General features: G+C 42.9%; 1 protein-coding gene across 2 annotated transcripts in view; it reads left to right on the top strand.

Annotated features, from left to right (window-relative positions):
- The first annotated feature begins 9,038 nt into the window (after positions 1–9,038).
- Acsf2 (acyl-CoA synthetase family member 2) overlaps positions 9,039–25,731 on the top strand; it is a 32,083-nt gene continuing 15,390 nt past the window's right edge. The window contains exon 1 of one of the 2 annotated variants that reach the window (XM_058571525.1): positions 9,039–9,205. In XM_058571525.1, coding sequence (XP_058427508.1) covers positions 9,096–9,205 — 110 coding nt within the window. In that variant the 5' untranslated portion in view covers positions 9,039–9,095. The remainder of the gene's footprint in view (positions 9,206–25,731) is intronic. The other variant, XM_046420291.2, reaches the window with a different exon arrangement.

The raw sequence follows: 25,731 nt of genomic DNA, 5'->3' as shown, positions 1-25,731 counted from the left end.
CAATTGTCTGGCATGATTGTATATATACATATGAATCAATCATCACATATATTTTTGTAAAAATATATAAAGGATATAAACACTCAAATATGTGTCTACATGTTCATACGAACCTAGGAAAAGATACAGAAGAATGTGCACACTTTTAAACTTTTTACCTTGAAGATTTTTTACAATGAGCTTTATTTCTTTTGTGATGAATTATAATATAGAAAAGGTCAATATAAATAAATAAGCAATTAAAGAATGAATGGATGGAATAATATGTTGAGACAGATCTAAGATCAAATCTAGTTTTACCAACTTTGGACACATTACCTAGTCTCTCCAAGCCTGTATTTTTCTCACTCATAAGTATCCATCTATAAAGCAAGATATATATATATATATATATATATATATATATATATATATATATATATATATATATATATAAAATATATATATATATTTTCTTTTTGGTAGCAGAGATTGAACCCAGGGGCATTTAACCACTGAGCCACATCCCCAGCCCTTTTTCATATTTTATTTAGAGACAGGGTCTTGCTGAGTTGCTTAGGGCCTCACTCAGTTGCTGAGGCTGGCTTTGAACTCGACATCCTTCTGCCTCAGCCTCCCAAGCCACTGGGATTACAGGCATGTGCCACCATGCCCGGTTGGGCAAGCTACACTTTAAATAAGGATTGAATGGAAAAAAGTTACATGAAGTTCACAGTCCCTAGAAAGTGCTTAAAAAATAATTCCTGTGAAACTTTTCAACTCACCTCCTCTTCCACATCCACATCTTTTCCCCTTTGCTCACGCCGTTTGACGTGGAATGCCCACTCCTCTCTTGCCACCTCCCCAGGAAAACTTGCCTAGTCACCCCGACCACAAGTGAGCTATTTCTGCTGATGCCTCACAGTGCTTTTGGCCACAGCAGGGCTCACAGCACTATGTCCTGTTTGCACTGGAGTTTGGGGCATGGATCACTACAATGACAAGGAAATCCAAGGCAAGTCCATCAGGAGAGAAATGCTTTCCTCGCTAATCAAACAGTGCCGAGCCTCTTCGCTGGTTGCATTTGTTTGTGACGCCTGGAACTGCCACCTTGAGACTATGAGGAAAGACACTGGCTTTACATGGCAAATGGCAGAGTGGCAGGATGGATTGGCTTGGGTTTTGATAGTAGCATCTGGAAGCCACCTGACACCCAATCCCAGGCCTGAAAACCTCACCTCTTGGTTTGAACCTCCAAATGGAAAATTCTCTTTAGTCTCTGACAACTATATGGTAGGCGTTCTATGAATATTCTTCGTTAGTCATTTGTCCTACTCAAGTCATCCAAAGTATATTGAATACCAACCACAGGCCACACACCACACAGGGGCTTGCTGGGAATAAAATCCATAATCATTACAACAGAGGCGCTGCCTGTCTCATTCATAAGGCTCGGCCTTATTTCTTACTACTCTCTAATAAGTGCTCTTTACTCTCCTAGCAAAATTGTGAGAAATTTCCAGAATGTACATGCCTTTGTCTTTGGATATGCTTTCCTTTTATAATCACAACATCTCATCAGCTGTCCACAGATTCTCCTGCAAATCCTATAAATGGTGGGCTGCATAATGGCTCCCAGAGATCCATGTCCTGATCCATTGAATCTGAATGCTACCTTAAATAATAAAGGGGCTTTTCAGATGTGATTAAATTAAGAAACTTGAGATAGAAACATTATCCTGGTTCATTTGTGTGGGGCCTATATGTATTCACGAGTATAGGGACACTCTAACACTAAGCTACATCCACAGCTTTTTATTTTTTTATTTTTTAATTTTGAGATAAGTTCTCACTAATTTGCCAAGGCTGGCCTTGAGCTTGCAATCCTCCTGCTTCAGCCTCTCAAATATCTGGGACTGCAGGTGTGTGCTTATAAAAAAGAAAGGGGAAAGGGCACATAGAAGAGGTGGCAATGTGACCATGGGGGCAGAGATTAGGGTGATGGGACTACAAACCAAAGAATATCTGGACCCATCACAAACTGGATACAAGGGATGGATTATTTCCTGGACCATCAAGAAGAAACCAGCCCAGCAAACACCTTGAGTTTAGTCCCATAAGACGTACTTTGGATTTCTGGCCTTCAGAACTATAGGAGTACAGATATCTGTCATTTAATCCACTAAATGTATGTAATTTGTCCAGCAACAATAGTAGAATAACACACAGCTCATTTCTTAGGACTCAGCTCAGACCTCCAATAGACCTTCTGCAACGTGGCTAGGGTGGGTGATTGGCTCTCCCTGTTCCCACAGCACTGGTCACATCATGTGACATTGTCAGCCCTAGGGCTGGGGTCCTCTGCTAATAGTGAATTCCTTGAGGATGCTTGCCGGGTTTCTGTTCGCGATTAAAAGGCTCAGGAGTCACTCCAGGAAAACTGGGCTGACTGGGCTGTGCAAAATAACCACACAAGAGACACTAATACCTTTTTCTTTGAGGTCACTGTGATGGCTCCTCTGACCTTAAGGGTTCACAGGAAGAGAGAGAGAGAGCACGCGAGAGCACGCGCTGACCCATTTTATTGAGGAGAAGCTATTCAATGAGGCAAGGGGCCAGGTTTCAGGGGTCTGAGTCTATCTTCATGATGTCCACTGTCAGCAGGTTGACACACCCAAGGGCACAGTAAGAGAAGGGGACACACATAAGGCACTTCCATGGAACATTCTATTCTAAACAGGGAAAGGGGTAATATTACAAAGGAACAGGTGAGCGTAGCTCCACCCATGGGGCTGTAGCAAGACATGCCCAGGCGATGACACTGTCCCTCCAACCCAAGAAGGGTTGGGAAAGCTCTGCCACATTTCTTGACTGAGCGCTTCAGCACCCAGCGGAGGAGTGTGACTCAGTCACGTTCAAGGTTGGTCTCCCACAGATATTCTTATTCGTCTTTCCAGACCTAAACTGAGGATCATGCCTGCTATTAAGTGGGCACTTAATGAATGTCTGTTGAACCAATAAATAGGAGAAAGAAGAGAAATTAAATTTGGTCTTATAACATGGGGTCTTTACCCATGACTTCACATTTGACTTTAGCTCTTGATTTTAACCCAAGAAAAGAAAAATTACAAGCAAGGCAGGGGGTGGTGTGCTCCTGTAATCCCAGCAGCATGGGAGGCTGAGGCAGGAGAATCCTGAGTTCAAAGCCAACCTCAGAAATTTAGCAAGGTCCTAAGCAACTCTGTGAGATCCCTGTCTCTAAATAAAATTAAAAAAAGGTTGGAGATGTGGCTCAGTGGTTAAGCGCCCCTGAGTTCAACCCCTGGTACCAAATAAATAATAAAAAATAAAAGATAAATTACATCTTCCAAAGAAAGATGTTTGTTTTCTTCTCTTTCCAAAAGTAAGGCTTTGGGGGCTGGAGTTGTGGCTCAGTGGTAGAGTGCTTGCCTGGCATGTGTAAGGCACTGGGTTCAAGTCTTAGCACCACACATAAATAAATAATATAAAGGTCTGCAACTAAAAAAAATTTTTTTTTAAAGTAAAGGCTTTCACAACCTTTGGCAGATGCTGGGATTGTGACTTATTTAGCTTTTCAATTTGGAAATGTCAGCAAGAAAATACTGATAATTTAAGCTCACAGGCCTTGGGGGTGAAGCTCAGGTGGTAGAGTTTTTCATAGCATGCAGGAGGCCCTGGGTTCAATCCCCAGCCCTTGGGGGAAAAAAAAGTTGTAAGATCATATGTGCCTACATCTACCATCGATCATTAGTTGTGCTCAAACTAGTTTTACTCTACAAAGTAGTTTAGAGCAAGTTCCTTATTTTCACTTTCAGTTTGAAAATCAGAAACATCTGTTTTTAGAATAATTTTTCTCTGTCCTGTTTTTTGTTTTCGGTTTGTGTGTGTGTGTGTGTGTGTGTGTGTGTGTGTTTTGGTACTGGCTTCTGAAGCAGTTTGGCTGGATTGACAGAAAATAAGCATTATAGTCCAAGTCACTGAAATCTCTTTGAAAATTAAAATTCCCTCATCTTTCTCTCCCCCCACTTTTCCATGTGAATGATAGCAGTCCCTTCTGCTTTTCTCTCTCTCTCTCTCTCTCTCATTTATTTATCTTGTTAGTGCCAGTGATGGAACTCAGGGCCCTTCACATGCTCCAGAATCTCCATTTTACCACCACTCCTTCCTGATCACTGCATTTCTTGTTAAACAGCTTCTTTCTTAGATAAAAAGTGAGGAATTTCTTTAAAATGGACACTTTTTCACATGCTGCTTGGAAGCAGTCAATTACAATAGAGAGCTATGAAAAAAAATTACACCAGAGAAAAGTAATTTATTCAAGGCCATTGACATCAGTCACCTGGATCCTTTCAAGACCTGACTTCAAGTTTAAGGAATCCCTTTGCTCAAATTAGTTTTAGCAGTGGGAACCTCATCAAACATCAGTCCCTGCCAGGCATGGTTGGCACACACCTGTAATCCCAGTGACTCAGGAGGCTGGGGTAGGAGAACTGAAATTTTGAGGCCAGCTTTCACAACTTAATAAGACCTTCAATTACTTAGCGAGACCCTGTCTCAAAGTAAAAAATAAAAAGAGCTGGTTATGTGGCTTAGTGGTGAAGCGCCTCTGGGTTCAATCCCTAGTACTTGGGAAAAAAAAAATCAGTCCCTATAACCCACTGATGCCCCTAGCAAGAGACCTTGCTTCGGCCTCTTAATAATACATTTTTAGGGCTGGGTCTGGGGCTCAGTGGCAGAGCGCTTGCTTCGCATGCATGAGGCATTGGATTCGATCCTCAGCACCACATAAAAAATAAACAAATAAAACAGAGGCATTGTGTCCATCTACAACTACAAATTTTTTAAAAAATACATTTTAAGTTAAAACATGTAGGGCTGAGGGTGTAGCTCAATGGTAGAGCATTTGCCAAGCATGTGTATGACCCTGGGTTCAATCCCCAGGACCTTGGGAGGTAAGGGGGCGGGGAGATAAAAATGTTTACCCTCTTAGAAAATAAAAATAAGAAAAAAAAATTTTTTAAATCAAAAGCAGCAGATCTCTGGCTCCAACTGTCCTGGGAGAACTTCGACTCTCTAGGTTCCTCCTGCAGGTAGAATCATACAGATAGAATCATACTCTTTTCGCCTGTCTTATTTCACTTAGCATTTCTTCAGGGTCCATCTGTATTATAGCATGTGTCAGAATTCCTTCCTTTTTAAGGCTGAGTGTAGTCTGTTGTATGGATACACCACATCTGGGCTATTTCTGCCTTTCTGCTCTTGTGAGTAATTCTGTTATGAACACACAGTCTTGAGTCCCCATTTTCAATTATTTGGGGGATATATATATATATATATATATATATATATATATATATATATTCAGGAGTGGAACTGAAGGATCATACTGTTACTCTATTTTTTATATTTGGGAGCCCCTCCCCCCAATACTATTTTCCATAGTGGCTGTACTGTGGGGATTGAACCCAGGATCTTGAGCATGAACTCTACCACTGAGCTACACCTGAAGGCCCAATGCTTTTTACCATTTTTTTTTTTTTTGCAGGACTGGGAATTGAACCCTGGGGTGTTCTATCACTGAGCTACATCCCCAGCCCTTTATTTTAATTTTTATTTTGAGAGATGGTCTCACTAATTTGTCCAGGCTGGCCTCAACTTGCAATACTCCTGCCTCAGACTCTCCAGTTGCTGGAATGACAGGCATGTGCCACTTTGCCTAGATGTGTTTTTACTTTTAAAATGTCCCTGAGTCCATAATCAGTATATTGTATCATTTTCTCTGTACATTTTACATTTGTTCAGAATTAGCCAGTGTAATCCCAATGGCTCAGAGGCTGAGGCAAGAGGATTGCAAGTTCAAAGCCAGCCTCAGCAACTTAGCAAGGCACTGAGCAACTTAGCAAGCTCTTGTCTCAAAATAAAAAATAAAAAGATCATTAGTTAAGCACCTCAGGATTCATTCCCCAGTACCAATAAAATGACTAAAAAAAAAAAAAGGAAAAGCACTTATAATCATGCCATGTGAGTAATAAGTGCTTTTAGTCTAGGTTTTGTATTCATAAACAATGCATATTATGCTTTTATGATTACATTCTATGAAGCACAAGGATTCCAATTTCTCCGCATCCTCACTAACACTCGTTGTTGTTGTTTTTGCAGTGCTGGGGCTAAGCCCAGGGCCTTTAATGTGCCGGGCAAGTGCTCTACTGTGTTAAAACCCCAGTCCTTTATTTTATTTTATTTTGGTACCAGGGATTGAATCCAGGGGTGCTTAACCACTGAAAAACACCCCCAACCCTCTTATTTTTTATTTATTATTTTGATACAGGGTCTCACTAAGTTGCTGAGGCTGGCCTCAAACTGTTTTTTTTTTTTTTGCGGGGGGGGGCAAGGTTACTGGGGATTGAACTCAGGGCACTCAACCACTGAGCCACATCCTCAGCCCTATCTTGTTTTTTTTTGTTTTTGTTTTTTTTAAGAGACAGGGTCTCACTGAGTTGTTTAGTGTCTTGCTTTTGCTAAGGCTGGCTTTGAACTCGCAATCCTCCTGCCTCAGCTTCCTGAATAGCCTGGATTACAGGCATGCACCACCATTCTTGGCTTGTTAATTTTGTAAAAATATTTATTTTTTAGTTGTAGTTGGACACAACACCTTTATTTCACTTATTTATTTTTTTTATGTGGTGCTGAGGGTCGAACCCAGGGTCTCGCACGTGGGAGGTGAGTGTTCTACCACTGAGCCACAACCTCAGCCCCATGGCTTGTTATTTTTTAATAGTAGTTATCCTTATGGATATAATGTGGTATCTTGTGGTTTTGATTTGTTTCCTTAACAATTAGTGATATTGAGTATCTTCAGGTACTTATTGGCCCTTTGTGTATCTTCTTTGGAAAAATAGGTCAAATGAACAGTTTCAAGTTCATTTGACCTATTCTAACTTATTTAATCTTCTTGTTGCTTACTTTCTCTTGTTATTTACCTCTAAACATTTTCTTATTCTGCCATTTCTTGATTTTCTGTTTGAGAAAAGACTTTTGTCTGATAATGCCTCATAACATAGTTTTGTTGTTGTTATTATTATTATTATTACTATTATTTTGGCACTGGTGATTGATCCCAGGGGTACTTCATCACTGACCTACATCTCCAGTCCTTTTTTTTTTAATATTTATTTTTTAGGTGTAGGTGGACACAACATAATGTCTTTATTTTTATGTGGTGCTGAGGATTGAACCTGGGTCTAGCCCATGCTAGGCGAGCGCTCTACCGCTGAGCCACGATCCCAGCCCCCCAGTCCTTTTTATTTTTTATTTTGAGGCAAGGTCTCAATAAGTTGCTGAGAGTCTAAGTTGCTGAGGCTGGACTCAAACTTGTGATCCTCCTGCTTCAGCCTTCTGAGTTGCTGGGATTACAGGCATGGGTCACTGTGTCCAGCTATTGTGTTTATCTGATGAGTCAGTTTTTGAAGCAGAAAAGGGAAGGATATTGGCAAATGGGAGGAAATCAGGGTTTTCTTGGGGATAACCAATGGCATGAACAAAATCCCAGGGAACATAAACTGTGAGAGTCCTGTGCAGCATCCAGCAGACATGCTCAGCTCAGGCACAAAGTCTCCCAGGGAGCAAGAGGGTCTGAGCTGGTATAGAAAGTTGGATGGCCTGGATGGGCATGTGCCCTGCTCCCCACTTCCAGGACAGCCCAGTGTCTGGGAAACCCAGGATGGAGGTCAGGTCAGGATGGAGCTCCTCCCTCATCCCAGCACAGACCCTTGAACTAGTAAGGGAGAACAAGGGCCTGTGGGACCAGCACTAGCCCTTACTTCATAGAGAAAATGATTTACTTGGAGCAGGGCAATGATTTACCCAGGGTTACCCAGCAAGCCAGTGGCAAAGGCTACCAGGCAGGACTAGGAGCCTGGATGAGGGATACTTGCCAGTGCTCCAAGTTGCCTGCGGTTAGGAAGACATGCCCTTGCAAGTCCAGCTCCTCATCATCTCTCTGCTCCTTTGATTAGTTGCCGCAATCCCATAAAATGTGAAAGGTAGGGACCATCCTCACAACCCAGTATTTTGAAATCACTCTGAATATCATAAAGAGGAGCAGTGGAGTGACCTCAGTTGAGCCAAAGCTCAAAGGTTCCTCAGGCCAGGCTCCACCCTCAGCGATGGCTTCCACCTGGCTTGGCTTTCCTCAGGGCCTCCAAGTCAGGAGAGGGCAGGCCACTTGCCATGACCTCTTGCCCTTTACTCTCCCCTTCCTCCTCTGAAAGAAGAGTCAAAGAGAGAGGGAGGAGGCTTGAGCTGAGTGCTTTCCATTCAGCCTCAGGGAGACTCAGAGAATTGTGTTTTAGGTCTTAAGTTGGCACAGGAAGATGGCAGATAGGATACACAGGTCCCAGTCCATGAGGCCACCAGACGGTGGACAGCCCTGTAACCATGCTTGGTGGCGGGGGCGGCATCAAGGCAGAGACATAGGGGGAGGGTGTGAGGTGGGGATACCGCCTGAAGCGGATGCCTGGCCTCTCTGGGGACTTGACCCCGCGCCTGCGGGCACAGAGGGATTCTTTCGCAGCACTCTTTGTCCCCGAGCCTCCCGCCTGTTTCAGGCTCCCGGTTCCAGCTGGCAGCCCTCGGGGCCTGGATGCTGGTTCCTTTAATCTCTGGCTCACCACCCCGTGGGTTCCCACGTTGCCCTCGCGCTAAACGGGTGCAGGGGCCTGCGCAGCCTTGACCTTGCCATCTGGCTCAGCACTGAGGCTCCGCCGTCTTCCCCTTTAGGAAATTAACAAACTCCTCGGTTGCTACACCCAGGCCGTGTCTTGGGCTGCAGCCAGGCCTTCGGATTCAGAGGGAAACCAGGGCAATTCTTGGAGGGTGGGCTGGGAGGGACGCGGTCCCATGCGAAGGTGGCCCAGGGCGCAGAGTCGCCCCCTCCCGCCTCGTCTGGCTCCGCCCCGGCGGGACCGAGTCCTCCGCACCCCATAGGCAGAGGCGACCCTCCCGCCTCCCCGCCTGTTCCGCGCTCGCCCCGCCTCGGCTCACTTTAAAAGTTTATTCGGGCCGGACTTGCGGTGGAGCGAGCTGTCTCTGCCGGCATGCTGCGCCTCCGGAGGCTGTGTGCCATGAGCCTGGCGGTGCAGGGGCCCCGGCCTGTCCTCTCTCCGGGATGGCAGGAAGCGAATTCGCAGCACGTCCGTCCGCTCAGGTACCCGCCCCGGGGCGGAGAGGGGGCTGGGCAGTCCCCCGGAAAGGAGCTGGGGGGATCCTGCAGAGCTTCCCTGGGGACCCATCCCACTTGCTGGGAAGCCCGTCTCTGGGCCTCCTTGGGATGGTTCTCACTGGTACCCCCATCTAGTACTCTAGTACCTAGGCAACAGGAAAAACTGGCCTGGCTTGGGACAAGGGCCGCTGCTGGCCACAGTGGTCCTGTCTTGAGTCTGATCTAGTCCAGGACTGTAGATTCTTCCCTTTATGGCCCAGGAGTGTGGGTCTGTAGCGATCTATCCTGAGGGGCAGGGGCCAGGGCCAAGATCTGTGCTCTGTCCCTAGAACCCAGCCTCTGAGCTGCAACTCCTTCAGGGATAAACTTGGGGATCTGCCTGGATGTCTCCCCTCCCCCCACTCAGGCCACTGAACTCAGCAGTCTCCTCAGTCCTCATCAGCTGCTGACAAATAGGTTCCTTGCCACCTACTCCTGGGCCTTAGTTTTTGTCCATCCTTAGTGCAAAGGGATGGGGGCTGGCAGTGGAGGATGTAGGTAAAGCTGATGTTGCAAGCCTTTGGGAGGACCCCTGAGACTGCAAGGGAAAGGCCTTGGTTAGGTGGATTGGCTCTCCCAGGAGATTAGAGGTGGTATTACCTTCAGCACCCAGCACTGGCAAGCCCAGTGTGCAGACTGCCCTGCCACCCATCTAGGCAGGGTGCTAAATCTGCGGTCAGGGCACCATTTTTCCACACCATATGGGCTGTGGGCCTGGACAGGGAAGAAACCTAACAGGAAACCATAAAGAGTGTGATTAGTGCTTTTTGCATAAAGAAGGACCATGAAATCATCTGGCTTCTCTCTTTGTGTAGCTTCTGACAGCAATATCTAGCAACCTATCCTGTGTTATCATGTCAGCCATTTCAAGGGGAGAAAAAAAGTTGGGGAGGCACGATTGAGGATCATTTTTCACAATTTAGCAATATGTAAGCAACAGCCTTTCAACTATTAAAAAAAAAAAGGAAGAATGAATTCCACAGTTAAAATAAAGAAAGAGGACTTTAGCTGGGTGCGGTAGTGCAAGTCTGATTTCAACTACTCAGAAAGCTGAGGTAGCAGGATCAAAAGTTTGAGGCCAGTTTCAGCAACTTAGTGAGACCCTGACCCACAATAAAATAAAAAGGACTGGGGATGTAGCCCATTGGCAGCGTACCCCTGAGTTCAAAAAAAAAGAAAGAAAGAAAGAAAAAGAAAAAGAAAAGAAACCTAACAGGACTGGGTCTTCAACAACTAGATTTGGTATTTAAAAAAAAAAAAAAATGGCTAGAGGAGTTCAAGGGAGTTGCACATTCCTTTTAGGCTAGTAGGCCAGAACTCTTAGGATCACATTTATTTATTTTTTTTAAACTCTTAGAATCACGTTTATTTATTAGCAATGTTCCTAAAATCCAGAAAACACCATACTTTAACATCATTCTGTTTCATTTTGTGAGAAAACCCAGGGGGATCCAGTTCTGTCAACAGATGGGGTCTGGAAGAAGAGAACTGGGTTCTCTTCCATCCCCCTCCTTCCCTCCCTCCCAGTGCCCTCCTAGGCTAGCTCAGCGCCCCGCCCCAGCCTCCAAGCCTTGCTTTTGAACTCCTGTGTGCCCTCTTAGGCCATGAGGACTCTGAAAGTTACTCCTCAAAATGTATAAATTTTATGATGCTAAATCAGGCTCATAGGGCCACACAGCAATATTCCTGACCTTTGACATTTTCTTGTGTTAAACAAAGCCGGTCACTTTCCTGCCCCAGGCCTCTGACCTCTGAGAGAGGGGGACATCAGGACTCAGAGAAATTGTCTCTGTGTCAGGAAAAGGCCTGTTTATGTAGGGAGTTAAGATTTCCTGAGTGTTTGGCCTAACTTTTTTCCAATCCTTCCATTCCCTCTCTCTTGTGCTCTTACCCATGGTCTGATTCCTTCCCTACTTTTCTGTTCAGAAGCCTCAGCTGTCTCAAACATTCAGCAAGCACACCTAAGAACACATGCTGTGTCCAGCCCTAATAGGTGCTGTGGGTGTAGAAGCCTCAGAACTCAGTCCTGAGCCTTCTAGGAACTTGGCAGAGAGAGAGAAATCAAGATGATTACTGGTAGTGTTCCAGGTACCACGGTATGGAAGCTTCTGGACTTCTGTCTTCCACTTGTTCTGATTTGGTCACATGTAGTTTCTTTCCTACTGCCCAGCACCCCAGGCCTCTTATTTCAGGTCACTGGGGTTGCTTGTCAGGAAGGAGCAATAACTTCGTAGCCAGTCCGTCTTAAGTGACATCTTGGATCCTTCACTTCTGGGTCATGTTTCCTAACCTCTGAACCTGGCTTAGTTTGTTGCTAATGAATACCCACTTGCTGGTTTGTTGAGTAAATGGACAAAAGCTTGCTCTTGTGTTTTGCCTTTCCTTTGACGCAGGGCTAGTTCCAGAAAGCTAAGATCTAGAACTTGTATGTACCTTAGCAATTTCATCACGAGACAATGTCTTGAATCAGTCTCTAGCTATGAGTGACTCCCGGGCTCTTTCCCCTGGGGCTCTATAACAGTGTCTCAAGGGGAAACCTGAAGCATAGATGCCTCCTGAATCCAAGTGTTTCTGGCCTTCAGAAATGTCCCCTGTATTTTTGTTGTTGTTTGTTTGTTTTTGTTTTTGGTGCTGGGGATCAAACCCTGGGCTTCACACATGCTAGGCAGATACTCCATGACTGAGCTACACCCTAGCCCGATCCCCTTTCTGTTTGAGGGAGTTTACTGGACCCAAATAACAACTTCCTTTGTACTTTTTCTCCATACCCACAAAGACACACATACCAGTGATTCCTTTTAATATGGTGAGAATGGAAGCCACCACCAATAGACTAGCTTGTTCAAGAACTTTACTGTGACCCTTATTATGCAAGAAGTCTTTGTAGTCTGTTTCTTTCATAGGCTGTATATTCATTCCCTCAGGGTATGTTGGGTGGTGATCATAGGGCTTTATGATATAATTACATACAGTAAATTTCACTAAAGTTCACTAAATTTTAATTGCCTTTTTTTTCTATTGGCTATAACCGAATACCAGACTGAGCAATGTACAAGGAATAGAGGTTCACTTGGCTCAAGTTCTGGAAGCTGGGAAGTACGAGAGCATGAAGTCCTATTTGCTCAGCATTTGGTGAGGGCCTTCCCCACTGGTCGTAATGTGGCAGAGAGCATCACATGGTGAGATGGAGAAGATCGGCCAGGGAGAGTTTGTTTGTAGTACTGGGGATCAAATCTAGGTCCTCAAACATGCTAGGCAAGTCAAGTGCTTTACCACTAAGCTATACCCATGCCCATTTTATTTTTGAGACAGTGTCTCACTAATTGCCCAGACTAGCCTTGAGCTTGTGATCCTCCAGCCTCTGAACATGCACCATTACACCTGGCTTTGAGACATTAATTGATGATAGAACTTCTTTTTAAAATTTAATTAAGTTAATTAATTAATTTTTTTTTTTAGTTGTCAGTGGACCTTTATTTTTATTTGCTTATATGCGGTGCTGAGAGTCAAACCCAGTGCTTCACACATGCTAAGCAAGCACTCTATGACTGAGCCACAACCCCAGCCCAGATGATATTGCTTCTTTAACTTAGTATAGCTAAAATGTCATCTCAATGTGTAATCAATCTTTGAAAAAAAAATTGCCAGTGAGATACTTTCTTTTGTTTTCTCATAATGTGTTCTAAATGGGGTGCGCGTCTAATATCTATGGCATGTCTTCATTCCAACTAGCCACATCTTAAGGGTTCCATAGCTATATGTAACTAAGACACCATAGAGACCAGACAGATCTAGAAATTTCTCTCATGCCCCTTTCACGTTAATTTTTTTCTCTAAAAAAATTTGATCACAAGTTTGATCACAAGTTCAAGGCCAGTCTCAGCAACTTAGTGAGATCCTGTATCAAAATAAAAAATAAAAATGGGGTGAGAGGAGAGGAGGGAGGCGGAAGTGCTAGGGAGTGATATTGGCCCATTTATGTTATATTGTATGCATGTATGAATATGTGACAACAAATCCCACTATTATATACAACTATAATGAACCAATAAAAAATGTGGAGGGGAAAAAAAAAAAGGACTGGGGATGTAGCTCAGTGGTAAAGCGCCCCTGGGTTAAATTCCTAGTAGCAATTTAAAATAAAAATAAAATATTTCCATCATGTATATTGTTTTCTTTATACACTTACCTGTTGATGGACACCTAGGGTGGTTCCATAACTTGGCCATTGTGAATTATGTTGCTACAAACATGGGTATGCATGTATCTCTAGCACATGCTGACCTTAGTTCTTTTGGGTAAATACCCAGGATTGGTATAGCTGGATCATATGGTGGTTCCATTCCTAGTCTTATGAGGAAACTCCATGCCAATTTCTATAAAGGCTGCACTACTTTACAATCCCTCCAATTGTGTGTAAGATCCGCCCCACCCCCAACCCCTGTATCGTTGCCAGCATTTATTGTTATTTGTATTCTTGATGATTGTCATTCTAACTAGAGTGAGATGAAATCTCAGTGTAGTTTTAATTTTGCATTCCCCTGCTGCCCAAAGACATTTAACAGTCAAATTACTTTTGGCCATTTGTATTTCTTTTGAGAAGTGTCTGGTTAGTTCATTTGTCCATTTATTGAATGGGTTATTATTTTTTTGGTGTTGAATTTTTAAAAGATTCTTTATATATTCTAGATATTAATCTTCTGTTGGAAGAGGAGCTGGCAAAGATTTTCTCCCATTCTAGTATGATGCCATCCCTTTGATTTATTGATTCCCAGTGTTATTTCCTGAGCTATAGGAATCCTATGGAGGATGTTGCTGCCTATGTCTTTTTTTTTTTTTTTTTTTGTACTATGGATTGAACCCAGGGGTGCTTAACCACTGAGCCACATCCCCAGCCCATTTTATTATTTTTTTAAATATATATATATATATAGTTGTAGTTGGACACAATACTTAATTGTATTTATTTATTTTTATGTGGTGCTGAGGATCAAACCCAGGGCCTGGCACATGCTAGGCGAGAGCTCTACCGCTGAGCCACAACTGCAGTCCCCTTTTTTAAAATTTTTTAAAATATTTTTTAGTTGTAGTTAGACACATAGCTTTATTTTATTTATTTATTTTTATGTGGTGCTGAGGATCGAACCCAGGGCCTCCCACGTGCTAGGCGAGCACTCTACCGCTGAGACACAACCCCAGCCCCTTATTTCTTATTTTGAAACAAGAAAACATCATTTCCCATCCTCTCACTTTTTTTTAATCTGTAGATGTTTTTGCCCTTGATGTGTGTTTCTTGCAGTCAATGTATCATTGGGCTTTGGGCATTTTTTAAATGTACCTTCATTTTATTTATTCTTTTATTAATCTGATAGTGAATATCAAACCCAGTGCCTTGTACTTGCCAGGTGAGCACTCTACTGCTGAGCCACTGGGCCTTGTTTTTTAATCCGATCTGCTAGTCTATGTCTTTTACTTAGAGAAATGAGTATATTTACATTCAGTGTTACTATAGAGATTTGTAATATTTCCTGTAATTTTGATTTATTTCTAAGATTTGTTTTGATCCTAATTCTCATTTACTTATCTAGTCTTCTAATGAGACTTATTCTCTTCCAAGCTCTATTAGCTGATTTTATCTGAATGCTCATCTCATTGCCAAAGTTTGGGAAATTCTCTGCTATTATTTTACTGAATAAGCTATCAATGTCATTAGCCAGTATCTCTGCTCCTTCCTCAATGTCTATTAGCCTTAAGTTTGGTCTCTTAATTTTGTGCCAGAGTTCTTGCATATTTGGATCATAGTTTCTTATTTTTCTTTAATATGATTTGAATGTTCAAGGCTGGCCACCTTTTCTTCAAGCTCCAAGATTTTTGTCTCCTACTTGATCTGATCTAGTTGAGAGACTTTCAACTGAATTTTTCATTTGATTTATTGAACTTTTCATTGCCAAGATTCTTTTCTTTTGAGAATCTCTCTTTACTAAAGTACTCTTTGATATTCTTTATCTTCTCCTTTAGTTAATTCCTTAGATTTTTTTAAAATTCATTGATCCTTTTAACAATCAACTTTTAAAATTCTTTGGGATTTCATCCACTTTGATATTTGTGGGTTCAATTATTAAGGAACTACAAAATTTTCAGAGGTTCTATGTTGTTTAACTCTTTGTGTTTTTGCGGGGGGTACTGGGGATTGAGCTCAGGGACACTCAACCATTGAGCCACATCCCCAGCCCTATTTTGTATTTTATTTAAAAACAGGGTCTCACTGATTTGATTAGCACCTCGCTATTGCTGAGGCTGGTTTTGAACTGGCGATCCTCCTGCCTCAGCTTCCTGAGCCACTGGGATCACAGGCCTGTGTACCACTGTGCCTGGTTTGAACAATACTTTTGAATGATGAGTGGATGACTGAAGAAAGCAGAGGAGATATTTAAACAACAACATAAAAAAATTCAGTTTTCTCCTGGTGAGATTTTAAAAGTAGACACATTTCTTTACAGGGTTTCAATTTTATAATCCCCCCAGCTATGAGAATGTTTGCAGTATTCTAGTAGTATTTGTTCATTCATAGCTTTGACTTAAACTAGCCAAACTTGTTAGGGGAGTCTGTATACTGAGCTCCACCCCTTCCTGGCCTGCCAGCATGTTTTGGTGGAGCATTATCCTTTTGGAGAAGAATTCACCCTCGATTAGCTTGATGATATTTTTGTTTCTGGGGGTAGGAGCAGGGGCTTCTTGCCCACCCTCTCACCTGGGGAGCCTGTGAATCAACCTGGATTACCCAGGACTTCTGGTACTGAGAGCCTCAGTCCATGTGCTGGGGGGTGGGTGGGGGCTGTGTGGAAAGTGCCCAGGCCACTTCAGCAGATTCTCCAACTACTTCTCGGTGTTGGGGAGATGGCAAGGTCCACAGTATGATGCTGTGGGTGCAGCTTTCCACCCAATCCTGACCCAACCCAGTTCTACCTTATGTCAGTCCTTGCTTCTTAGCCCATAGATCGGGCTACCAATTCAAATGACAGTGCCCTTTGCTAGTCTCTGCTGTGCTGATCCCTGGACTGGAAGCTGCTGCTTTGGGTCAATACCTAAAGCTTCCCCTAAGTGTATGTTACAGTTTCACACCTGTGCTCAGATTGACACAGGTTGGGTGCCCACCAATCCAGTGAAAAATAAAACATTATTGGATGCTAAGTCTTGGTACCCCAAAAGAAAACAAACCAAGAACAAGACCAATAAAAATAAATAGAGGGAGATAAAAGAAAAGTGAAGGATGCCTGCAGGGATTTCTAATCTAGTGCTGCTCCCCCACTTCCACCAAATCCGCTAGGAAGTGCCGGGACTCTGTCCACGCCTGCCCCTGCTCACTTTGCTATATCTCAACTTTTCCTGCTCAGATTGTAAATTTGCTGGACAGTGGGTCCTGCTTTTCTTTCTTCTTTCTTTTTTCTTTTTTTTTTTTTTTTTTGTGCTGGGCATTGAACCCAGGGCCTGTGTATGCGAGACAAGCACTCTACTAACTGAGCTATATCCCCAGCCCAGGATCCTGTTTTTCTTACACTCACTGGAAAACTTTCTTTCAGGTCATTGGGGGGGAGTATCCCCTTCCCCACTGAGTCACCACATGCCAGGTGCTGCTGCAATCTAGTCCTTTTATTAATTCTCTTTCTTCCCAAACCCAGCATTTCTGGTTTTCACCAGATTGCTGGTCTCTGAGCTGGTTTCCGGTGTTCTCCCACAGCCTTCCTACCTCATCACGCTGCAGAACGGTCATTTCAATTCGGTCTTTGAGAGCAGTTACCATATGGTGGGGTCCTCTAGTCCTCCATTTTCAGAACCCTCCAGAGCCTGTCTTTCAATGGCTCTGAGTTCAGAGATGCACTGGATCATTTTGTTGGAACACATAGAGTGGTGGATGGGCATGTGAGGCTTCCTACCAGTATGGCCCAGGAACTTCACAGACAGATTGGGGCTCTTCTCTGCATTAAATGTAGGTCTCCTGTCCATGCCAAGAGGTGGCTCAGTCTTTCTGATGTTTCAGATACCCTCCTTAGGATGCCATGAAGCCCCTAGGTTTGTTTATTTATTTTAAAGAGAGCCTTATTATGTTGCCAAGGCTGGCCTCAAACTCCTGAATTCAAGCAATCCCTATCTTAGCCTCTCCAGTAGCTGTGACCATAAGCATGCGTCACCATGCTCAGAAATCCCTTTGTATTTTTCTTAAGCATTTCATATAAGATGCATACTTACAACGGTGACGCATGAGGCTGAGGCAAGAGGATTGAAAGTTTGTGGCCAGTCTGGGCAACTTAATGAGTTAAGCACCTCAGGGTTCACTCCCCAGTACCAACAAAATGACTGAAAAAAAAAGAATGTAGGGCTGGGGATGTGGCTCAAGCGGTAGCGCGCTTGCCTGGCATGCGTGCGGCCCGGGTTCGATCCTCAGCACCACATACAAACAAAGATGTTGTGTCCGCCGAGAACTAAAAAAAAAAAATATTAAAAAATTCTCAATCTCTCTCTCTCCCCCACTCTCTCTTAAAAAAAAAAAAAAAGAATGTAAAAGCACTTATAATCATACGATGTGAGTAATAAGTGCTTTTAGTCTAGGTTTTGTATTCATAAACAATGCATATTATGCTTTTATGATTATAGCAAAAAAAATTTGCATGCTAGTTCCTTGTGTTTTCACTTCGTAGTATGTGCTTTTGAGATCTGTTCACATTGACACATGTAGATCTAGGTTATTCATTTTATCTGTGACATATTCATCCATTGCGTGACTATATCTCTAGCAGTGGAATTGCTGTGCTGAAGAATTGACATTTTCAGCTATTCTAGATATTGCTATGGATGGAGAAGCTGTGCTACTGTGACCACTAGCAGCAAACACGTTTTGCTGTTTTCCTATATGGCTGCAGATACTTAGTATTGCTGACCTCCGGAGTGCTTGTGGTGCCTTCTGGCGGAGGTGAAAGGGTATCTCATTGTGGTTTTGATTTACATTTCCCTGATTGCCAGGGAGATTAGACATCTTTTGAAATGTTTATTATTTATGTCTTCTGTGACTATTCTCTTCATTGTCTTTGCCCATTTATTGTGTCTGATTATTTGCCCTTATTGATTTATGTTTTTTTTTTAAATGCAGGCTAAGTATCAATCCTTTGTTTCATATTTAAAATGAAATTCATAAACATAGGCATTTGCTTGTCTTTAAGCCTTTTTTTAATCTTTGTAAATGTTTAAAAATTTTCTTTTTTTTTTTGTAGTTGTAGATGAATAGCATGTTTTTATTTTATTTGTTTATTTTATGTGGTGGTTGAACCCAGTGCCTTCCACGTGCTAGGCAAGTGCTCTGCCACTGAGCTATAGCCCCAGCCCTCTTTTAGCATTTTTGATGGTGTATGTTTTTCTTAGGACCTGGGGACCAACTTGCATCAGATACAAGTGAGAGGAAGGGACAGAGGTCAGTGTTAGTCCACGATTGGAACCAAACAGGATATTACTTTCAATATAATTTCAAAAGCTTTTCTGTGACCTGGTGTGACACTGTTTCCAGGAAAGCGGTGGTTGACCTCAGTTTGGGAGATGTTCCTGCAGCTCCTTGGGCCCCATACCAGTCCTGCCCATCCTTCCTCCCCAGTTGTTCCTGAAAGATTATGAGGCCTTGCCCAGGGTCCGAGGCAGCTCAAGCCTCCTGCAAGGGCAAGGTCCACCTACCAACCTCTGCTCCAAGTTCCAAACACCTTCATCAGTAGGCAATATGTACAGGAGGCAAAGCAAACACTGTCCTCTTAGATCTGTTTGTTTAGGTATTTGCAATCATCCCTACCTCGGGTGGCTACTTCAGGAATCAGATGCCACAAATAAGGGAAAGAGTTTGGATATGCTTGAGGACATCAAGAGATGATGCCTACAGGAACAGGTGCTGAAGGAATCCTCCCTGGAGAGGATCTCCATGGACCTTGGCCTTCACTGGGGTCTCAGAGGAGGCTGGGAATGGGCCGCAGTAGAAAGAGCAATGGGCATAGGAGAGGGTCTGTATTTGCCACCCATCAGTGTCAGACCTCTTGCTTTTTCCTTTGCAAAAATATGTGGTCCAGGACTAATAGGAGAATCATAGGAAGCACGTGTGGAAGTCCTTTTTAAGGCATAAGGCTCTACCAAAACTCATTTTGTGTTGTATCAAGGCCTTGGAAGCCAGACAGTCCTGGGGTTGGGTCCCAGCTTGGCCGTTTACAGTCTCCGGGGCTTGGGGTGAGGCATATTATTTATCTGAGCCTCATTCCTCCATCTGCAAAATTTAGTGCAAATTTCATGTGAATTGAATAATCACTTGGAATTAACAAAATAATTTGCTACAAATTGCGGGGAACTCGAAGGCTCTCTTTTGAGATCTCTTTAGGCAACTTTCTGGAATCATTAACATATAAGTGCTTCTTGATTTGCAATCAGCCTCTCTCCAATTCCTAGGAACCAGAGAGGAGGCCAGGCTGGTGAGGGCTGCTAAAGCCTCTTTCATAGGCTTCGTGGCCCCTGTGCTCATCGTCCTCTAAAAGTCTTTTACCAATTTACACTCTGGTCCATTTCTCCACATCCTTGCCAACATTCTTTATTATCAATCATTCTTGTTTTTATGTTGAGATGAATAACCATTTTATTAATCAGAGAAACTTAAGCTCATTTTTTATTTTCTCCAGTGCTGGGGGTTGAGCCCAGGATCCCTGGCCTGCTAAACAGGGGCTGAGCTACAGTCCCAGCCCCTAGATAGCAGTAGCATCATTATAATCCAGTACTCTGTCGTATTCTGGGGTAAACTGTCTTACTGATGGTATCACGCCAGCAGGAATACAGGCTGCCAGGCTGAGCTCTCATTTAGCCGAAGCTGCTAATACCTTGTCTAGGAGGGCTGTTTGATGAGAATGCTGGTCATGGAATTTTGAAATTAAACATAGACTCCTTTAGAAAGACAGCAATGTGGTTTGGGCAAAGGATTGCTAATTTGTTAATTTTCCCCTATAGTAACTTTATGTTTATTACAGTATCAGACAGGCTAAATAGCTTCTTCTCTATATTACATAGCTACAGATTTATCTACATGTGTTTTTTTTTGGAATAAGAATTTTTGGGGGGCCGGATTGTGGCTCAGTGGAAGAGCATTTGCCTAGCATGTGTGAGGCATGGGTTCGATCCTCAGCACCACATAATAAATAAAATAAAGTTATAAGAAAAATAATTTGGGGGCCCTGTGCAATGTCACGCTGTAATCCCAGCTACTTGGAAGGCTGAGGCAGGAGGATTGCAAGTTCAAGGCCAGCCTGAGCAACTTAGTGAAAGCCTGTCTCAAAATAAAAAATAAAAACATAGAGCTGTCAGTGGTAAAGTGCCCCCTGGGTTCAATTTCCAATGCTAGGGGAAAAAAGCTTTGGGGGGCTCCATATCATAATAATCTAGATGAATGATTGAGGGTTGAGTTTCAAATCTCAATGCTAACAGATCAGTGGGTCTCTCCCCCCTGGCCTGCACCCCCTTTCTCTGCAAACAGAGATACATTTTGGCCATTGTTTGAAGGTTAGTTGCAGATATAACATCAATGGTTTTAATCTTTGCTTATCTCTTGGAGGACAAATGCCTCTTTGAAGTGCTGATTTGATTTGTGACAGACAAATTTTCCTATGTTTAGTGGCCATTTGTCTCTGCTCTTCTGTGAAGTTGCAGCAGATTCAACAGTCATTGTGTCCTGTGCGCATCACTTGGTCGTTTTAGTGGAAAACCGTGATCAGATGATAAAGCTGTTTGTATCAACTTTTTTTTTCAGTATTAATTTCTCTATCATTTTTTTTTCCATTTGTAAAACAGAAGTAAAAGCCTTGGCTCCTTTGACTACTGGGATGATTTGCCTGGGCGGCTTTACAGAGGAAGAGTTCAGTGTTCTTTTCTCTCCTGCTCATGTGCCCTGTAGGCTTGCCCATCTCTGCCTTCCCCTCTGAGAGTGCTTATCTTTTTCATAAAATAGAATCATTACATTCCTGGCTAGCCCTTAAAAGTCTCCACAGACATTCTTGGAAATTTGTACTGTGAAGCAGATGGTCATGGAGTGGATTCTAGTTTCCTACAGGAGCAATATTCCTGAAAGCAGTCTTGAGCTGCCTTCTGGACCAAAGCCTCGAGTCTAGTAAGCTATATTCTAAGTAGCAAGCAATCCTAATCCTGGAGAATGTGCATCCCTGTCTGAGATGGGCTGGAGAACGAATAGTCACAGTGAGCTACGAACTGCAGAGAGCACATAAATTACTTTCTCATTTAATGGAACTCTCCAGAAGGAAAATACTACTACATTCAGGAATAGGATTATTTCTTTTCAAAAACTGGGCACAGTGGTACACACCCATAATCCCAGTAACTCAAGAGGCTGAAGCAGGAAAATGGCAAGTTCTAAGGCCAGTCTTAGCGCCTTAGCCAGAGTGTGTTTCAAAATAAAAAATAAAAAGGGCTGGTGATGTGGCTTAGTGGTAGAGTGCCTCTGGGTTCAATCCCTAGTAACACACACACACACACACACACACACACACACGCCACAGTCTGTCTGGGCACAATTCTCGAGCCACTTATCAAGCAGAAACGAACTTTATTTTTAGAACACACACAGCGCCACATGAGGTCTTCAGGAATTCCCTCAGAGCCCAACTGCCACCACTGGCTTCCCACTAGCCTCTCAACCCCCCACTCCTCCTGCTCTTGAGGCCGATTGGCTGGGTCATGTGGGCGGAGCCAAAAGAGTCCCCCAATGAGCAGCTATGTGGTCTGAAAGGGCGGGGAAACAGCCCAATGAGCATCACCGCAGAGGAGCCAATCAGCTGGCAGCTGGAAGTTTGCTGGGGCCCCTTAGGCTGTGGCTCTCAACACACACACATAGATAGATAGATAGATAGATAGATAGATAGATAGATAGATAGATAGATAGATAGATAATTTAAAAAAATAAAGAAGAAAGAAAAGACATTTTGACATTTTGATGGACTCACAGAGAAACTCCTTATCCTTTAGTTACCACCCCTCTGTCCTCCCATCCTCCCCAGCCATAAGTAACCACTTAATCTACTTTCTTTTCTTTTTCTTTTTGTGGTACTAGAGATGGAACCCAAGGGGATACTATACTCAAATTACAATTACACCCAATTACCTCCAATTACACCCCCATATATTTTTATTTTTTGAGATAGAGACTTGCTAAATTGCTGAGACTGGCCTCAAATATGCAATCCTCCTGCTTCAGTATCCTGAGTGTCTGGAATTATAGGTGTGGTTTTCTGACTATGGGTTTGTCTATTCTGGAATAGACATGGAATTATACTGTTTTCTATGGTTAAATAAGGAGATGATCAGAAAGATTTCATGAATCACCTGGTGTATTGTCACACAAATAGATGCTTGTTTTATATATATATTGTTTTAGTGGCCAACAGATCTTTTGTTTTATTTATTTACTTACATGTGGTACTGAGGATCAAACCCAGAGTCTCATACATGCCAGGCAAGCGCTCTACCACTGAGCCACTACTCCAGCCCCAGATGTTTCTTTTTTAATTCACAAAAGAGGAGGAGAATAACAAGAACAAATCTCACAGGAAATACGCTGATTAGAGGAGGCACCTTAACCACATAGTAAATGAGTTCTAAATTTACTAGGCTCAAGCGTTCCTCCTGCCTCAGCCTCCTAAGTGGCTGAGACTACTGGCGCATGCCACTAGCCTGGCTAGTTTAAACATTGTAGTTGGCTTTATTTTCAGTCCTAGAATCCAGGAACTCTATGTTATATGCGGGGCAAGAGCTTTACTGCTTGTTGTACCTCACAAATACTCGGGGGAGTCAGCTTGGCAGGAAGACAATCTATTCAAAACTGTCTTTGAAGGAAAGTAGAGGAGGCTTTCTATCTCAATCTCCATCTTCAGAGAGTTCAAAGATGAGGCCGGCTTTTAGAATAGAAATGACAGCAAAGTACAACAAAAGACAGGAAATAGACATCAGCAGATTTAGTCAGCCAGGGAACTGGTCATTTTCAGTTTCCTTGGTCTGTTCTCAGCCAGTGGAGGAAGTTCAGAAGTTAAATCAGTTTGGAGCTCTAATTTCAAAAGGGGCTGTTTCCAATCCTGCAAGAAAAAAAGAAAGAAAGAAAGAAAGAAAGAAAGAGAAACAAATAACAACAACAACAACAACAAAACAAGTTATCAGAAAGTTGCCCCTCATTTCAGAGGGAGTCTGCTTCAACTACTTTCTCTAAAATACAGGAAATGTTGTAATGGACTGAGCCAAAGAGGTTGGGCTTATAGACAGAGAAGGGAAAGCAAAAACAAAGAACAAATTTCAAAGTTACTTTCCTTGTATACTGAGGAGAGGGAGATAGAACTGCAGAAAAATAGCTGATGGGTTAAGATTAGATTACTTTAGATTACCATATTTTGAGTGAGGATCATTATCACGCTGATTGAAACTGGCCTGTGGGAAATTAGGCTGTTTTCTCATTTTTTTCCTGGTATCCTGAAAGTTCATATAAATGGCTTCATTTTGTTTGACAATGTGGAACTTCAGCCTGGGTGACTCCATTTTGATTTTCAGTCTGGTCAGTTGGAGCCCAGTGCAGGAGCTGAGTTCAATACAGTAGCCTCAAATCAATGTTTATAGCAACTTAATTCAATAGCTAAGCTATGGAATCAACAAACTAAGTGCCCTTCACCAAATAAATGAATAAAGAAAATGTGGCATATATATATACACAATGGAATGTTACTTGGTCATAAATAAGAATGAAATTATGGCATTTGCTGGTAAATAGATGATCTGGAGACTATCAATCTTAGTGAAATAAGCCAATCCCCCAAAATCAAAGGCCGAATGTTCTGTCATGTGCAGGTGCTAACACACAATGGGGGGGACGGAATAGAAGCCCTTGGATTAGACAAAGGGGAATGAAGGGGGAAGGAGGAGGGTGGGAATAAGAAAGACAGTAGAATGAATTGGACATCACTTTCCTATATCCATATGAATACACGATCAGTGTAACTCCACATTATGTACAACCACAAGAATTGGAAGTTATACTCCATGTATGTATAATAGTCAAAATTATACATACATGGAGTATATTATACATACATGGAGTCTAAAAAGAACAAATTAAAAAAAAAGTTTTAAAAAATGGCCTCTCTGGATGTGGTGGTACATAACTATTATCCCAGCTACTGGGGAGGCTGAGGTAGGAGGATTGAAAGTTTGAGGCTATCCTGGACAACCTGGCAAGACCTTGTCCCAAAATAAGAAATAAGAAAGGACTGGGAGTGTAGCTCAGTGGTAGAGAGCCCCTGGGTTGAATTTCCAGTACCCACCGACTGCTATCCCCAAATTTCCTTGTTCCCAACTTCTCGATTATAAAATAAGATCTGGGCCAACTGTCTTAAGGGCAGCATTGGGTGGGGCTGGGCTTTGTCTTTTTCCTGGCTTCAGTCCCATCTGGCTGTGGAAGGCCTCCCCAATCTAAGCAGCTGATGGCCGCATGAAAGGTTGTTGACTTTAGTTTTGTGAGTTGAGACCAACAAGGTCTGCTGGTTCTCCTCCTCCAACTCCTTAAGCTCCCTCCCTCCACACCCCAAAACAAAACAAAATGACAAAAATGAAAACCACAAAACATTTGTTTGAGAGAGGAACTTCCCCAGCTCTCTTTAAAAACAGAAAAACAAATGGCTGCCTATCTGGCCCCAGGTGATTGAGGTTTGGCCAGGGAAGGAGAATCAGCTTTTGAAATGACTAAATGACAGGGGTGGTTCCTACCTTTATGAGCAAATTGCATTGATAGGAGTTTCTAGAACTCTTTTAACTCTCTGGAGGAGCCACCTGTCTCCCTTCTGCCAGGGTCTACTCTAGTCTATGTGTTGGGATCAGCTAGTAGAAAAAAATAAATATTTTGTGGAATAAATAAAATTTGAGACCAGATAGTCTCTGATGGTCAGACAGGGAATAAATTCAAAGTGGAAAGAGCAGGAATTGCCCCTCCCTATGCCTCCTCCCTGGATCAGGGTGGCAGACCTGGCTGTAGGTGTTGAGGCAGCTGAAGTTCCACTGAATTCCCTGCCTCAGCTCAGTTATTTGCCATCCCTGCAGGCATCTGATTTCTTTGCCCTTCAGCTTCCTTACCAGGAGGAGAAGGGAATTCATAATTCTCACTTATATGTCTTTCAAAAAACATTTCTTTTTTTTAAATAACATTTTCCTTTTTTTAAGTATTTTTTTTATTTGTTGATGGACCTTTGTTTTATCTATTTGTATGCAGTGCCGAGAATCGAACCCAGTGCCTCATGCATGCTAGGCAAGCTCTCTACCACTGAGCCACAACCCCAGCTCCCCAAATACATTTCTGTTGTAATGCCAGATTCCTGGGACTCCAGTAGACCTCCAGGAACCGAATCTTATGCAATCACACA

This window comes from Marmota monax, unplaced genomic scaffold (assembly GCF_021218885.2).
Source record: "Marmota monax isolate L192 unplaced genomic scaffold, Marmota_monax_Labrador192_F-V1.1 WCK01_AAM20220418_F8-fsc00064, whole genome shotgun sequence".
NCBI lineage: Eukaryota > Metazoa > Chordata > Mammalia > Rodentia > Sciuridae > Marmota > Marmota monax.
The sequence above is the reverse complement of the archived record's forward strand: the minus strand, read 5'-3'. Positions and strand labels throughout refer to the sequence as shown.